The sequence below is a fragment of the Squalius cephalus genome (genome assembly GCF_949319135.1).
Source record: "Squalius cephalus genome assembly, chromosome: 9".
NCBI lineage: Eukaryota > Metazoa > Chordata > Actinopteri > Cypriniformes > Leuciscidae > Squalius > Squalius cephalus.
The window spans coordinates 23,872,640-23,888,568 of record NC_137130.1 but is presented as its reverse complement, the minus strand read 5'-3'; the positions used below and the strand labels follow the sequence as shown (position 1 = coordinate 23,888,568).

Below are 15,929 nucleotides of genomic sequence, written 5' to 3'. Positions count from 1 at the left end.
GATCTACTGCCAAAATACATATTTTCATTACTCCACATTTCTTGTTCTCAGCGAGAGATGAAACACATTTTTAATGATGCTTAAGTTTGGGAGGTTTAGTTTAATATTCTTGGGGTCTCTTTGATACCAGCACCAACTAATGATCACACACTTCACATCATCCAACAAAGACATGTAATTATTGAAAAAGCGGTTAACCCCAAGCTCAACTCGCACGTCAAATAACACCCTCAGACATTTGGAGCGAGTGCAACTTTATTCCGTTGAGTTCCATAGATGTAACAACACAGGAGACTACATGGTGTACAGTATGTGCAGAAACATCCACTGAGACAGACAGCATACAACACAGTATCCCATCATACATCACTTGTCCCCGTGTTAAGGTACGTATGGATTGTTAACATCTGACTGATATTCCGCTCGAATTAGAAAGAAGGCCACTACCCATATAAAAGTATATTAATATTGGCCCTACGGCGAGAGATTTCTCTACTTCAATACATATCCTAAGGAGATATACAAAGCGCTTGATAAAACATTATCAATTTGTGTTTGAGCAAGAGACGCTTGGATTCTTGTGCCGTTGCCAGAAGAGATTGCTGCTTTTACATTCCTGAGTACTGATCTATGATAGTAATCACAGGCTGTGAGCTTATTTCAGTTCAAACATGGAGGCCCTATACTGATTCACAATGCTGGTGTAAAAGTGCTCAAATTTTCCAGGTTTATGTTGTATTTTGCTTAAAGCTCAAAACAATACCTTAACTTCAACAGTGAACAAAAAAAACAGGAACTCTGCTAAAAATGCCTCCCAACAGAATAACTGTGAGGAACCCCACCCTGCACACAAAGCACAACCGCACAGAACACTAGCGAGAGATGATCACGAGCCGGACAATCCGTCAATCCGTGACCTGTGCGTTATCCTGGCAACTGAGCTTCAAGCTGGAAATCCTAAATCACTCCTGTAACTGATGACGGATTCAACATTTGTTTACTCATTTCAAACCTGTATGACTTTATCTCCTCCGTGGAACATAAAAGAAGGGATTTTGAGAACGTTGGCAACCGAACAGTTTTGGTGACCATTGACTTCCATTGTATGGACCAAAAAAGAACAACAAAACACTGAAACATGTTCCACAGAAGTCAGTCAGTCATAGAGTTTTGGAAGGACTGAGAGACTGATTTTTCATTTTTGGGTGATCTATCCCGCTAAGTCGCCTTATAATTCCATCTCTTCTATCTACAATGACTTGTCACTGAGCCACAGGAAATGTTTTCTTTGGCCAAGTCTACAGAAGCACTTGCGTGAGCTGCATAAAACGACAATCTTTCATCAGACACTACTTGATTTCTTACAAAATAATGATTAAAAACAACTACAGCACAGGAAATCAGCTCAAATGCTCAACAATGATGAAAACGACAGCAACGTAAGCAGCCTAGTTCATTTAGACACTGAAACGGACAGAAAATCTGTGCTGTTTTTTAATTGCTTGAATCTAGTGATACACACACACACACACACACACACACACTTGACTGAAATTTCCCAGAATGCATGCATTAAATCAATCTGGTGACAATAATGTGCTCTGACTTTGTAAACTATTTCATTGGATATCACAGGAAACATTACATGAATGTTCTGATAGACATCTGAATTGGTAACTACCTGGACATTTATGCGTTACATTTCCGCAATTTGATTTTGTTCTTATCGTGTCCTTTTTTCCAAACATTCCTGGAGCTAAATCGGCTTAATCATTGTGAGAGGCGAGAAAACACTCCATCTGTCTGTCCACCCGGATCCTGTCGTGCCCTCCTCTCACTTTGTTCCCTGCTGGGTTTGAAGTTCAGAGTTTGGACCCATATGCATTTGAAACGCATTTTACAGCTATGCAAACAAAAGAATCAGGTTTACAGGCCACTCGTCCTGTAGCTGTCAAACACGGCGATTTCTCTCACACTCGCTATTCTTATCTTTAACGCCTTTCTGTCTCCTCGCCGCCAGTGAGAAAGGTAGAGGAGAAAAGGCAAAGAACCGGTCCCTCCTGTTCCCCTGCTGCTTTTTGTGTGGACTGAACGGAGAAGGCCTGCAACTGTGACAACGATTCAGTCTGAGAGACCTTCATCAACCCAGAATTCATCCCACCAGGTCTCTTGGTCTCACTTGAAATGGCATCATTTGTATTCAATGATGTGCTGGTCCTAGTACGATAGAAACGATACTCGCAAACGCGATCCACTGCAAACTATTATAAAATATACATTGTGTCTCACAAAAACGGATCCATGTAGCCACTATTCATAGTGATCCGAGACACATTCTCAGGTTCGCTCTATGAAAGGTAGAGCAATAATATAAAGCTACATACATTTATCCCAAACCCAAAACCCCCAAAATGGCCTCTTTGTTCTTTGAGAACAAGCACAAAGCTAAAAATGTGCATAGCAAAAGGCAACCGTTTCATCTTCTTTTCACCCAACGAAAGCCGTCGTTTATTAATAAACACTTTGTTCTCTGAGAGTCAGATTTTTTTTTGATCACGTTCGATTATTGAAATGTGCAGAGTGTGTGGATGCAGTTGCTAGGACGCTCGATGAGGGGCGTGTCTAACTCTCTGACAGACAGGAGGAGGGGGAGGAGCCTGAGGGCTGCTGGGAAAGCATGCAGGTTCTCCGCGAGACTCTCGGCTCGGGTTCGGGCGTGAGGCGGGCGGCGCTCTGGTTCTTGAGGTTGTTGAGCTCCTGTGTGGACATCAGCGGTTTGGGAATGCTGACCAGGCAGAACGCGGAGCCGCTCTTGGGGATGAAGTTGACCTTGTTCCTATCTGGGCACAGGAACTGTGGGATCTCTCGTGGAGGCCTGGCCCTGAGGAGAAGAAAAAGGAGAGCGATAAGACGGTGAGAAGCACTGACTCAGCTTTGAAGTCGGTGTAAATGTTACGCTATCATCATTTCAAGGCTCATGCCGCAACACAACAGTGGAAAACAGAGTGCAGAGAGAGCAGATAAAGCAGTGTTTCAGACACACTGCAGCACTCACTGCGTTTCCTCTGTGAAGACCTTGACTCGCTCGCAGCCCTCGGGTGGCTCGCGTTTGAACATGTAGCTGTTGTTCGGCTTCGGGGATGAGGCGTATTTGGGTAACGGTGAGCAGGGGGCCAGATCTGTGAAAATGGTACGAGGAAAAATGAGTAGAATGACAATACAACACGGACAGGCTTATCAGAGATTCAACAGAGAGCTGAACAATTAGTTGAATAATCAGTCTTAATCCACCAAAAAACAGCTTGATAAAGTGCAGAATTAAGCAGAATTATTTTGAAATTGACGCATCTTAAAAATGCATATGTAGAATATGTAGAATTCATATATATATATATATATATACATATATACACACACACACACACACACCTAAAGGATTATTAGGAACACCTGTTCAATTTCTCATTAATGCAATTATCTAATCAACCAATCACATGGCAGTTGCTTCAATGCATTTAGGGGTGTGGTCCTGGTCAAGACAATCTCCTGAACTCCAAACTGAATGTCAGAATGGGAAAGAAAGGTGATTTAAGCAATTTTGAGCGTGGCATGGTCGTTGGTGCCAGACGGGCCGGTCTGAGTATTTCACAATCTGCTCAGTTACTGGGATTTTCACGCACAACCATTTCTAGGGTTTACAAAGAATGGTGTGAAAAGGGAAAAACATCCAGTATGCGGCAGACCTGTGGGCGAAAATGCCTTGTTGATGCTAGAGGTCAGAGGAGAATTGGCCGACTGATTCAAGCTGATAGAAGAGCAACTTTGACTGAAATAACCACTCGTTACAACCGAGGTATGCAGCAAAGCATTTGTGAAGCCACAACACGCACAACCTTGAGGCGGATGGGCTACAACAGCAGAAGACCCCACCGGGTACCACTCATCTCCACTACAAATAGGAAAAAGAGGCTACAATTTGCACGAGCTCACCAAAATTGGACAGTTGAAGACTGGAAAAATGTTGCCTGGTCTGATGAGTCTCGATTTCTGTTGAGACATTCAGATGGTAGAGCCAGAATTTGGCGTAAACAGAATGAGAACATGGATCCATCATGCCTTGTTACCACTGTGCAGGCTGGTGGTGGTGGTGTAATGGTGTGGGGGATGTTTTCTTGGCACACTTTAGGCCCCTTAGTGCCAATTGGGCATCGTTTAAATGCCACGGCCTACCTGAGCATTGTTTCTGACCATGTCCATCCCTTTATGACCACCATGTACCCATCCTCTGATGGCTACTTCCAGCAGGATAATGCACCATGTCACAAAGCTCGAATCATTTCAAATTGGTTTCCTGAACATGACAATGAGTTCACTGTACTAAAATGGCCCCCCACAGTCACCAGATATCAACCCAATAGAGCATCTTTGGGATGTGGTGGAACGGGAGCTTCGTGCCCTGGATGTGCATCCCACAAATCTCCATCAACTGCAAGATGCTATCCTATCAATATGGGCCAACATTTCTAAAGAATGCTTTCAGCACCTTGTTGAATCAATGCCACGTAGAATTAAGGCAGTTCTGAAGGCGAAAGGGGGTCAAACACAGTATTAGTATGGTGTTCCTAATAATCCTTTAGGTGAGTGTATATATATATATAAAAACCCTTTTATTTAATAGTATCATAGTACTCAACAAAAAATGGAGAAGTACGAATGACAGTCAAACAGCAGATGCTATTAGCATGCTAAATAACTCTGACACTGTCTTTAAATTAATCTCTTACAAAATGTGCAAATCGCAAAAATATAAAAAATAATATTAATAATATTATTAAAATAATACAATTAATTAAAACAATCATTTTATATATATAAAAAAAATCTAAATAAAATCAACTAGCTGATTGGTGGATAGTAACTTATTTAAAGGGGCACTTTTCAATTTGTGATCACACATACTCGGTGTATGGGGAGTGGCGATACGGATCGCACATTTTACAAGATCAGATATTTATCAATGACGCTCAGGATTTGTTGCTCACCAAATCCTTCACCATCGTCCTATCAGTTATCTCTCCTTACTTTCTTCACATGATAAGTGAAATCTGATGTCCTGTAATGTAACCCACTACCACAGCAAGCCTAACCATGCCCCTTTAGGGGCTCCGTAAAATGCGGTATTTATATTCTGTGCCTTTCCGAATTCAGAAGTAAGCTTCGGGCACATCGCTATTGTCAAAAGGCCATATACTATATTGTATTATATTATATTATATTATATTATATTATATTATATTATATTATATTTACATATGCAAGTGGTCACAGGAGACGCATTTGAAACGAATGATAATACCAGATGTAATGGTAATGTGTCTTGGCTGACCTTTTGTGATCTGATCACTGAAAACGCATCTTAATAGTGGAAACAGGGCTTCTTTCTCGCAAGCTCTTTTTCCGGGATATTACATATAATTTGCGGGCCTCAGGAAACCACTGAGTATGCAGGAGACATGAAATACGGAGAGAATGGCACGACTGAAAATCTGAAAAACCTTTTGTTAATGTTTGTAGTCAACATTTCAAACTGGATGACACAGAGTTCTAGGCCAAATGAAAGGAAACAACTGAAAGAAAGTGCCGTTCTGTCAGTTCTGCCTGAAGCAAAACGCTGTCACGTAAAGGTGAGAAAGCTGTTGCCATAGTGTTCCATTTTTTCCATAAGGCTTTTGAAAGGGCAAACAAAGCATGGTACAAAGTATAATTTGATGATAAAACTACTCTTACAATAACCGTTCTGTTAATATCCCTCTGTCGATCCGACTGCCCGTGGGCGGGGACACAAAAATGTGAAAGTATAATCTGTGGTTTTGACGAAAGCCATGAAGCTGTTCATTAAACGTGAATTTCTCGGATCCAGGTAACACGAAGAACGAGTAAACATTGCTCATTTACACATACTACAGAAACTGTAACAATCCAAAGTGGGTTGAACTTGAAAATTGGCGAAGTTACACTATTTTGATGAAGCTTTTAGCTACTAATAATAGCGTAGCACTGTCAGCACCATATAACAAATTTGAGCATGTTTAAAACCATTCCACACATTTTCATACACATCAATGCAGAAAAAGCGTGTGCAGATCTGTGTGGGCCTAAGGACATGTGAACAGCCCAGAGTGTGTGTATGTGGGTGTGAAAATATGTGAGCTGTACCTTTCTCACAGCCGTCAGCCAGAGTCTCGTCCTCGTGGGGGGACGGACTATCGCTGCAGGGCTCACTTGGCACGTTTAGGAACGTGGGTGAGATGGATTGAGAACGGCTGCTGCTGTTGCTGTGGTTACTGCCCGCTGCGATGCCCAGGGGCGTCTGCGTGTCGATGCTGCGGGAGCTGGCGCTGCGTTGGCAGAGGGGCGGAGGAGCCCGATGCCCGTCTGGAGCCTCCTGAGGCTGGGCAGAGAAAAAGTGGAATGATTGTAAACAACAGAAACAAACCTTTAGTTAAACACACACACAGTGTCTTTAGGGATTCTATGAGGACACCTGATTATGTAACAGAGAGTGTGCTTGACATGATTCTGCAAAAACACTCACAATAAGCTGCTCCTCTCTGTCTCCTGTGTCTCGGATAATGATGCGCTCAATCTCCTGATTCAGCCCCTCCACGCTGTTCCGGAAACGAGAGACGGAAGACTTGGAGATGGGAATAGAGATCAGGACACTCTTTGGAATAGGAGCCTGAAACAGGAGAGAAGAGAATGTGTGATTATTTGCTGTGTGTGATGTTTTAAAGTACAATGTGTTGGAGCCTTGACCTAGTGCTTTCTGCATATGCTTGAACAATCTTTCCCACAAGAGCTCAACTCCAAGTCCAAGTCGAGCTGTGTATTTTGTATGATGTGTATCTGTACTGTATATTTTATGTTGTTATATGTTACCGATAATATATTATTAAATTAAATGCGTTTTAGGTTTATGCGCATGTAGTTTGTAACAATGAGTGATCAAGAAGCATCAGAAAAGCAAAGAAGATAAATGCGTGTATGTGGTGTGTGTGTGTGTGTGTGTGTGTGTGAGTGCAGTATGCATAACACAGAGAGACGACCTCAAAACGAGAGCAGATATGCCTCTGAAAGTAAACACTGCCTGTGTGAAAACTTGCAGCAACAGCATTACACAGCAGCTGAATCAAGCCCCGCATATTCACACACTGTCAGCACACACTTCAGTTACCATATGATGCTAAACACTAACAGGGGTACGTGTTTTCACACCACAGCATACAGACACATTGCATGGTAACGTGTTGGTCTCCTCTGCAGATCAGCGAGTTATGTAACTCGGTCTGCCTCGCAGATTTCTGATTCTCGCTTGTGTGTCCGCGGAGCACACCTCACGACTGTACCGGGACACAGATAGATAACATGACGCATGAAAAACGCACTTACTGAGTTAAATCTAAAACGTGCCATCTATGCTAACTGCTGTTTGCGACGACTTCTGCGACAGATGAAAGACTGAACAAAAACGTCACCTTTCCAGAGAGTCCACTTCCTGTCATCCTGTCAGAGAGAGGTCCGGTCTTCCTCCTGGTCCACCGGTCTCTCTTTCTCTCTCTCTCTGTTCTGTGCTCTGTCGTGGCTCATGCTCTGGATTTTAGTTCTCTCGCCCCCCCCTCCTTCCTGTCTCTCTTCATCATGTCTGCCCCCCCCCCTCTCTCTCCCTTGTTCTGATCTTTCCTCTCCAAGTGTATTTCTCCATCTCACCCCCTTTCTTAAAATACATAGCACTGCTCTCGTCGTCCGTCCCTCCCCCTCTTCTTTCTCAGGGTAAGAGGGAACAATGCGAGGGCATTAGCAGGACGTTGCTGAGAGCTGTGTGGCCCTGCGGTGGCCCTCGCTTAAAGCACGCCAGATCTGCTTCATTACCATCTCAATAGAGCAAGCCAGGTTTTAAACTCACATGCAGCATCACTCCATGCATCTTTCCTCTCCAGCGTGCATGTGTGTGTTTAAGCGGACATCACATTGTTTCAACATAAAAGTCTTCTGGACTCTTTTCTTCTGGGTGGTTTGGTTATTTATCTGCTCATCAGGATAGAAAACAGCTGAGAGAAACCCTGACCCTCGAGGTCACCTCGAAACAATACACCGGTTAAGTGATTTTGTCTATTTCCTAGCAACTTTCTCGCGAGCGGTCGCTAGGAGGCAAATATTTGTTTACATATAAGATTTCCAGTGGCGTGCCGTGACATTAAAGGAAATAATGTACGGCCTGACCACAATGAAGGACGACATGATACTACTCACTGTCAGCGCCGATGATCTGATTGTCGTCATCTTCAGACAGAAGAAACATGGCTCAGCACTTTGGTGACGCCTATAGAGGCCGCATAGGATTGCTAACAAACCCATGCTAACCAGTTGAACACAGATGTCAGCCATTTACTTCGGAGGTCTCGATTAAAGTTCATTAACTACAGGAGCAGAAATGTCGATGCCTAAAATAGACAATGGCAGACAAAGGTTGCAGAGTGTGGAAAATGTGTTTACAGTTGCGATGTAACTGGAGTGGCGACAGGTTTTCTCCTCTGTACTGTGATGTACAAATGAAATTGATAAGTGGTCTAAATAATTAATAAGTCTGGCTTAAATATGAACCCTGTTCCAAAATGCGAAGGCTGTTCCAAATGCTTATACAGCGCAACAGTGTCCATCCACTTTTTTCAGCGTCCTTACGATCACGGCTACTAACTACAAAGTGAATCGTAACATTACAACATTACATTTGATTTGAAAAAAGTATTGGACGAAAGACTATTTACTTAACGGTTTTGAAGAGGGAAAAAAAAGATTTTAATCAGATACACAGAAACAATATATTTTACGTTTGAGACTAAGTAGTTTGAGAGCGAAGGGAAACTTCACCAGCCACCAAATCCCATGAAGCACTGCGAATGACCTCTCAGATTGGTGGAGCTTTTTGTACACAATCATGGGTAATGTAGTTTCTCCCAGAAATTCCACTGCCAAACAGTATTATTTCAAAAATAAGATGAAATGACGCAGGCTGATGGATTCTACAAAAACACATACCATCGATTAACAACTTCAGAGCTCACAGCAGGTCTGCCTTTAAAGGTTTATAAGTTATCATTAAAAATCAATTCCCATGTGGAGAAAATCAATGTGATTTTTACTTACGAAACCCGACTGTTGAACTCAATTAAAGTATCGTAACATTAGCATTGCAACATGTTTTAATGCTAGACTCCACTGGAATCAACTGGGAGTGGCACCAATCGTAAGCGTCATTTGAGTAACACTATTTGTGAGAGTTTCTATGAAGCATGTCCCAAATTAGTCACTTATGAGGCTCCATTTGCTGCCTTAGAATTTAACTACAACTGAGGGCTGAATGTACACTCAAATAAAACTGCATATATATATATATATAAAAATAACTTCATTTTGCCCTGTTCCTTTTAGTTGTACCAAAATTACAAGGACTAAAAAAACTCAGTGTCCATGGACACGCACAGAAGCCTCAGTAAAACAGTGAAAGTCTTCCCGACAGCATGTAAAAGGCTTTTCTTCACTGGTATGGAGGTCTGTATTGGTTACCACAGTCTGCCTTTAAAACGAGAGGTTAGACAGAAGAATCCCTTTGAAAGGTCTCCAGGCCTTGATAGCTATACTGGGCACTTTCACGTCAGCCTTTCTTTGACCACTATGGTCTTTATAAAAACAAGAGATTCATGGGGCTGAAGTTGTTGACCGGTGCTTAACTAAAGGTTTGTGTAGAAACTTAAAGGAATGACCCCTCCAAAGCCCCACGCAAGCTCAAATGACTCACAAACGCATCTCTTCTGTCTCTCTGGATTCACAACATATTCAGGTTCAGAACCACTGAGATCAAACAAAACCTGAGAAGTTCCTATTGTTCTGGTCACTGTTCCAGTAGAAGGTTAGAAAAATACAAGTCACAAGTGATCAAAAAACTTAATCCATCAGAAGTCCTGCCAATAAATTCATCAACTGCGGCAAAGAAACAACACATTAAAATTCTCAGTAAACCCAAAAAAAGGAGATTAGAGATTATGATAGAGATTAACTTCAACCTGAAATATGCTAAATGTAAGACTTTGAAATGAGATCAAACTAAAGCTAAAAAGAGTAGAGTACATAATTTCACCCGAATGCTCTAGCGACGGCACACACACTGCCTCTGCACTCCTCATTTCTGACACTAGCAGGCGCTGTGGACTCCCACACAGAGAATGGTAAGAATGCAGGGAAAGATGTGCTCAATCCTTCAGACACAAAAACAGCAGTCAAACCCAGAAAGCAGCCAAAAACTGTTAATTATTGATCATCGAACACAGCACTCGACAGACAAGAAGAGCAGAGGAGATAGAGAACAAAGCCAGGAGGTGTGTGAGTTACTAGGATCCTTTATCACTGGCCTTTACCCTGCAATACATCACACATGAATGATCAAACTCTGAATGTCATGGAGATCTGAGAGACTATCGAATCTGCCAAAAATCGACTAGGACTAACAAACTGACCGCAAAGTGCTAATCGCACAGTACAGTCGTGCTAGCTTACTTAGGGCCAAGCTAATATACATAGCATGACTAGGGAAGATAAGCTGACTAACTTGGCAGTACTTAGTGTTATTGATGAGAGTAGATGCTATTAATTGAGTTTTGATATAAACCAAAACAAGGGATGGAAGTAGAAGCCATGCAATGTGTCATGCTAATGCATTTTTCAGATCTTTCTATTGTGTTTCTGGAGGTTAGCTTATAAAAGTAATAATATAAACTAAAAAACAAACAAATTATTTTACATCCTCATTTTTACTCTCAAAAACACCAAGGATGTTACCCATTTCAGAGGTGCAAGTAAATGCCCACTGCTGTATTTCATTGCACATTTATAATAGCAATGGTCACATAAACTACACCGGCATATACTTCATGCATTCAACTGTTTCAGCTTTTCTTGCATAGTGGAAGGGACTATCAGACTCAGTTGTAGAATGATGAAATCACTCATATACTAGACCAGGGGTGTCCAGTCCTGCTCCTGGAGGGCTATTGGCCTGCAGAGTTTAGCTCCAACCCCAGTTAAACACACCTGAACCAGCTAATCAAGGTCTTACTAGGTGTTGAGGTAAGTTGGAGCTAAACTCTGCAGGACAGTGGGGCTCCTAGAGCAGGTTTGGCTATAAGTTTGTCATTTGGGACACATCTCATGACTTCTTGTCGACTGGAAATTTTTGGAAAGACATGTTTCAAGGTTGTTACTAGCTGAACTATTGACACACAGGTAGGTACACAACAGTACAACATATCGAACAGACTGTACAACCGCCTTGTTTTTATTTATAACAAATATAGCATCTACTCTAAGTATGGCCTATGATCAAGTCTGTCGTTTCTGCAATCCGTGACAAAGCAAAAATTCCCAAGCCTAAAGAAGAGATAAACATCTCCACAGCTGTTCACCCGTATTTCTGTGTTTCCTCTGATGTTGTTGTTCTTCTTTTCTTCTCATGGAGCTGCTGACCTTATGGACGGATTTCTCAAAGGTCTTCAAATGCAACTTTCATTCCTTCTCTTTTCTTATTCTCCCTCTTCAGAGCTTTTATTTCTGGAAAGAATGCCATTTTCATGACTGCCACTTCATCTTTAGCTGCTTTCCACGCACATAATGGGGAGAACACCCCCACGCACACCCGACTCAGCCCTTGAAACGACACACACACACACACACACACACACACACACACACACACACACACACACACACACACACACACACACACACACACACACACACACACACACACACACACACACACACACACACACACACACACACACACACACACACACACACACACACATCCCTGCAGCCCTCCCCCTCTACACAGAGGTCACGTTGTGTGTGTTCTTTAGGAAAGTGCATTTACATCGGAGTGCCAAGACAAAAAGGAAGTAGAAGACTCAGAGACAGAGAGAAATGGAAGTTTACGATAAAATTTGGGGGTTGAACTTGGGCAGACTAAGTGCTTACGGTGACAAAACAACTGCAGGCAGGTCCTGTGATGGAAGCCAGAGAGTTTCCAGTCTACATTACCCACTGGGCGTCACCCGACCCCAACGGCCCAGCTGAGAAACATCACGACCACTCAGCCTGAGGCGGAGAAAAATGCCCCCTCACGTCCAAATAAATGCATGCTTGTTATAATCACCCAGCCTGGGCATCTCTCATGCTCTAAACTCAACCTCAGCTGCTTCAAATTAAGGCTAATACACAGCAGAGAAACCCCCTGAATAAATAAACCTTCAAAAAACCAGTTCCACTTCGTATTCCTGTAGCTCTCTTCATGGCAGTCGGAGGCAGAACGGAATGGCACTGATTAATGATACACTGTTCAATCAACCCCACTTACATCTGCTGGAGGGGACGGCAGATGCAAGTCTATGTTTGTGTATAATGATCACATAGTAGTAGACTGGGTTCCTGGAATAGCAGGTTAGCATTTCCATATGCTTTCTCACAAAAAAAGAAAAAAAGGAAATGCTGCAAATCTCTCACTGAAGAAAGCAAACAAGGCAGAAAGTAATTTAACCATTTTCATTTCCAAGTTGACACCAGCTGAACGCCATTCACGTGAAATGTGTCATGCGAGTCATGTGATTTATCGTGGAATAAAATAAATATAAATAATAATGAATAATAATATAAATATTGTACCGTTTCACCTAATTATTTAAATAGGTAGGCAACTTGAAGCATACAGTATACTGCACATCCAATAGTAAGCTAGTACTCCATTCTGAACACAGATTTGAAGTGGGGATTCTGTACGGTGTACATCTGCGCTGGTCAAATCAGTATTCTTGTCCAATTCGGACCTAGCTGTGAGTACAGTAGTTTGGTGTTTTGTGCAACAGAGGGGCCGAGTCTGAGTACAGTTCAGAGGATTAAATACAAAAGATGAATACAGTGAGACAACAGATGGTGCTTGAGCCCAACACATGCACAAAAAAAAAAAAAAAAAAAAAAGCCCCAGCCGTACAACGGGCCCCAAAACCACACATCCAGCGGGCCGGACAGAGTGTGGCCTTTAATTGACTGGCTGGCAGCTATAGTACAGTAAAGGCCAGGCGTGCGGCACATTCACCACATGCTGGACTAATTCATGGACAAACACAAAACAGAGCGAGAGAGCGAGAAAAAGACGGAGGCAGGGAGGGAGGGAGGGAGGGAGACAAGGCAAGCGAGAGGCCACAGTAATTTATTCACTGTTTTTTGTCTTCGTGAAGAGAGGTCTTTCACTCTGAAACAGCCTGCAAGCCTGCACCTGGTCTTGCCAATTACGACCAGAGTGCAAGTACACACACACACACACTGTGACACGCTTTTACACACGGGTATGCACACTTACCCACTCACGTTCTTTCAGAATGAGTGAGAGAGAATGTGGCAGAATAACTATGACTTCTAGTTCTCAACTACAACTGCATTAATGATACACAACGTTTGTGTTCAGTTTCTTCTTCTGCTTATATGGCATTAAGTGCACTCACTGCACTGTGCTACGCTTATGTTAACAAACAGACTCTCTCTCTCTCTTTTTCTCTCTCTCTCTCTTTCTCTCTTCAATTTCAAATGAGCTTTATTGGCATGACTGTGTAAAATTGCACAATATTGCCAAAGCAATAGACATATACAAACATCTAGATAAATAAAAGGGGGAAAAAACATTTCCATATTATACATAAATATATCACAATAAAAATAAATAAATGAAAAATAAGTACAGAGAGTAGTTTAAAGGGAAAAGAGGGTTCAGCCCTTGTCCCTCATATGATGGCAGGAAGACATACTGCGCTGCCAGTGCCAGGTGAATACATTCTTCTTTCTCTCCCAAAATATAAGACAGTTTGTTTATGAGGCTCGCTTATTGGAATTGAGGTAAAATATGTGCTATTGGTGTGAAATAAGTGTCTCTGATGTTTTTATACTTGGTGCACTCGGTGATGAAGTGCAGCTCGTCCTCTATGACTCCATCAGAGCAGTGTGAACACAGTCTGAGCTCTCTGGCTCTCCAGCTCTGCTTGTGTCGGCCCGTCTCCACACACAGTGACTGTGGTCACTAATGCGATACCTTGTCATGAGCTTTCTCTGACCATAATTAGTAATCTCTCTATCTCAATGTGATTTCTGAAGGATCATGCGGCACAGAACACTGGAGTAATGATGCTGAAAATACAGCTTTGACTATTATTTGGCAAAAATACTGATAGACCATCAGCTTATGATGGGGGGAGGGGGCACTGCTAAAAACGTGATCTATGAGAGTAAAAAAGTGTTCCTGTTGGTAACTATCAACACACCACCCCAGGTAACCTTCTCCACCAGGACTTCTGGGTTCAGAGCAGTTGAGAAATAGCTCACCTGTGATTGGATGAAAGCAGCATGGTTGCCATTGAAAGGAGATTTGCGGTCCTTGTCGCGATGGTGACGGCTGCTGTGTTTACTGCGCTGGAGCTGCTGTCTCAGCTTCACAATCTGAAACACACAGAGAGAGAGAGTGTGAGAGAGAGAGAGAAAGAGAGAGATTGTCAGGACAGACATTATTTCTCACTTCAAGTGAACTTTCAAAGCACTGTTGCTTAGATAAAAGACACCATTCCATTTCACACAAAAAAACCCTACATGACAGTTGGTCATTATTGCAAAATAAACCCCTTCAGGGGTCAGGATGCTTGGTCCTGAGTTTATTGTGCCTTATTGTGTCTTATTAAACTCTAGTAATGGGCGAGTCAAAGCCCAGGGTCAGATGGGTTTGTTGATTGTCTCATTGCACTGCATTCCTCCAAGTATGTACACAAATAAACACCCCAACCCTCTCCACCCCAAACACATGCTTACAAAAACACTTATGATCGATTACATTAGTACTCTTTCCTTTATAAACATCCGTCTGTTAGACAGAAAACCAATACACCCTCCCGCTCCCTCTCTCTTTACCCCAGCCTAGGGAAGAGACGGGGAATACATGTACAGATGGGGTCAGATGTCGAGTTTAAGTCCAGCCTCAAGTCAGTAAATACAGGCTATGAGCGACACCCTTAATGAGATGTTAGCATAATCTCACCTGAAGCCTGTAGCAGCCAGGATGTGACAACACTAATTCCCAGAGGCATTTCTGACCAGGTCTTAATGTGTATGTGTGGGCTTTATCTGTGTGTGACTGTGGTGCAGAGGGGTTTGTGTTGTTTGTGAAGGTACATGATGTGATGCTTGTACCAGAGAAAACAGCTCTGTTCAAAAATTAAGAGAGAGGTTCCTCACTGCCTACTGAGGCAGATACTTTCTAGGGGAGCGTCCGAACTGAAACTGAACCTCACATTTGACTGATTTGAAATGGTCTGCATAGGCAGCAAACAGCAATAATACCGCATTCAAATAATTCATCTAGGTAGGCAGCTTAGTAGGTTTCCATCAGATTTGCCTACAGTGTGTGTGTGTGTGTGTGTGCACATATGACCTGCTGACTGTGTAGGAAATGATTAACTATGAAGTAGTACACACACTAGAGTTTAGAGTCGACTGAGCAGCGAGAGATGGCAGTTGAGATAAAGAGTGACAGGAAGATAATGTACGTACAGACACCTGTGAATCCCTGACACTCAGGGGGCACAGCAGAGACATACAAAGGGAGGAGACTCTTGAAGTGGTGGAGGAGAGGAAGAAGATAGGCTGAATAGAGAGAACAGTGTATGAAGCAACTGGAGGATGTGACAGGGGAAGGAAGGGTGTACACACAAACAGTAGGAAGGGAGGGTGTAATGCGAGGTGACACCAGGCTGCTTCTGGTTCACTAGAGACTGCCAATAATATGA

General features: G+C 42.6%; 1 protein-coding gene across 1 annotated transcript in view; it reads right to left on the bottom strand.

Annotated features, from left to right (window-relative positions):
* Window positions 1-240: 240 nt before the first annotated feature.
* The window catches only part of fam117bb (family with sequence similarity 117 member Bb), a 48,874-nt gene continuing 33,185 nt past the window's right edge, over window positions 241-15,929 (bottom strand). Inside the window, exons 4-8 of the mRNA XM_079880537.1 lie at window positions 14,479-14,592; window positions 6,596-6,739; window positions 6,217-6,451; window positions 3,056-3,179; window positions 241-2,881 (exon numbers count right to left, since the gene is read on the bottom strand). Coding sequence (XP_079736663.1) covers window positions 2,623-2,881; window positions 3,056-3,179; window positions 6,217-6,451; window positions 6,596-6,739; window positions 14,479-14,592 — 876 coding nt within the window. The 3' untranslated portion in view covers window positions 241-2,622. The remainder of the gene's footprint in view (window positions 2,882-3,055; window positions 3,180-6,216; window positions 6,452-6,595; window positions 6,740-14,478; window positions 14,593-15,929) is intronic.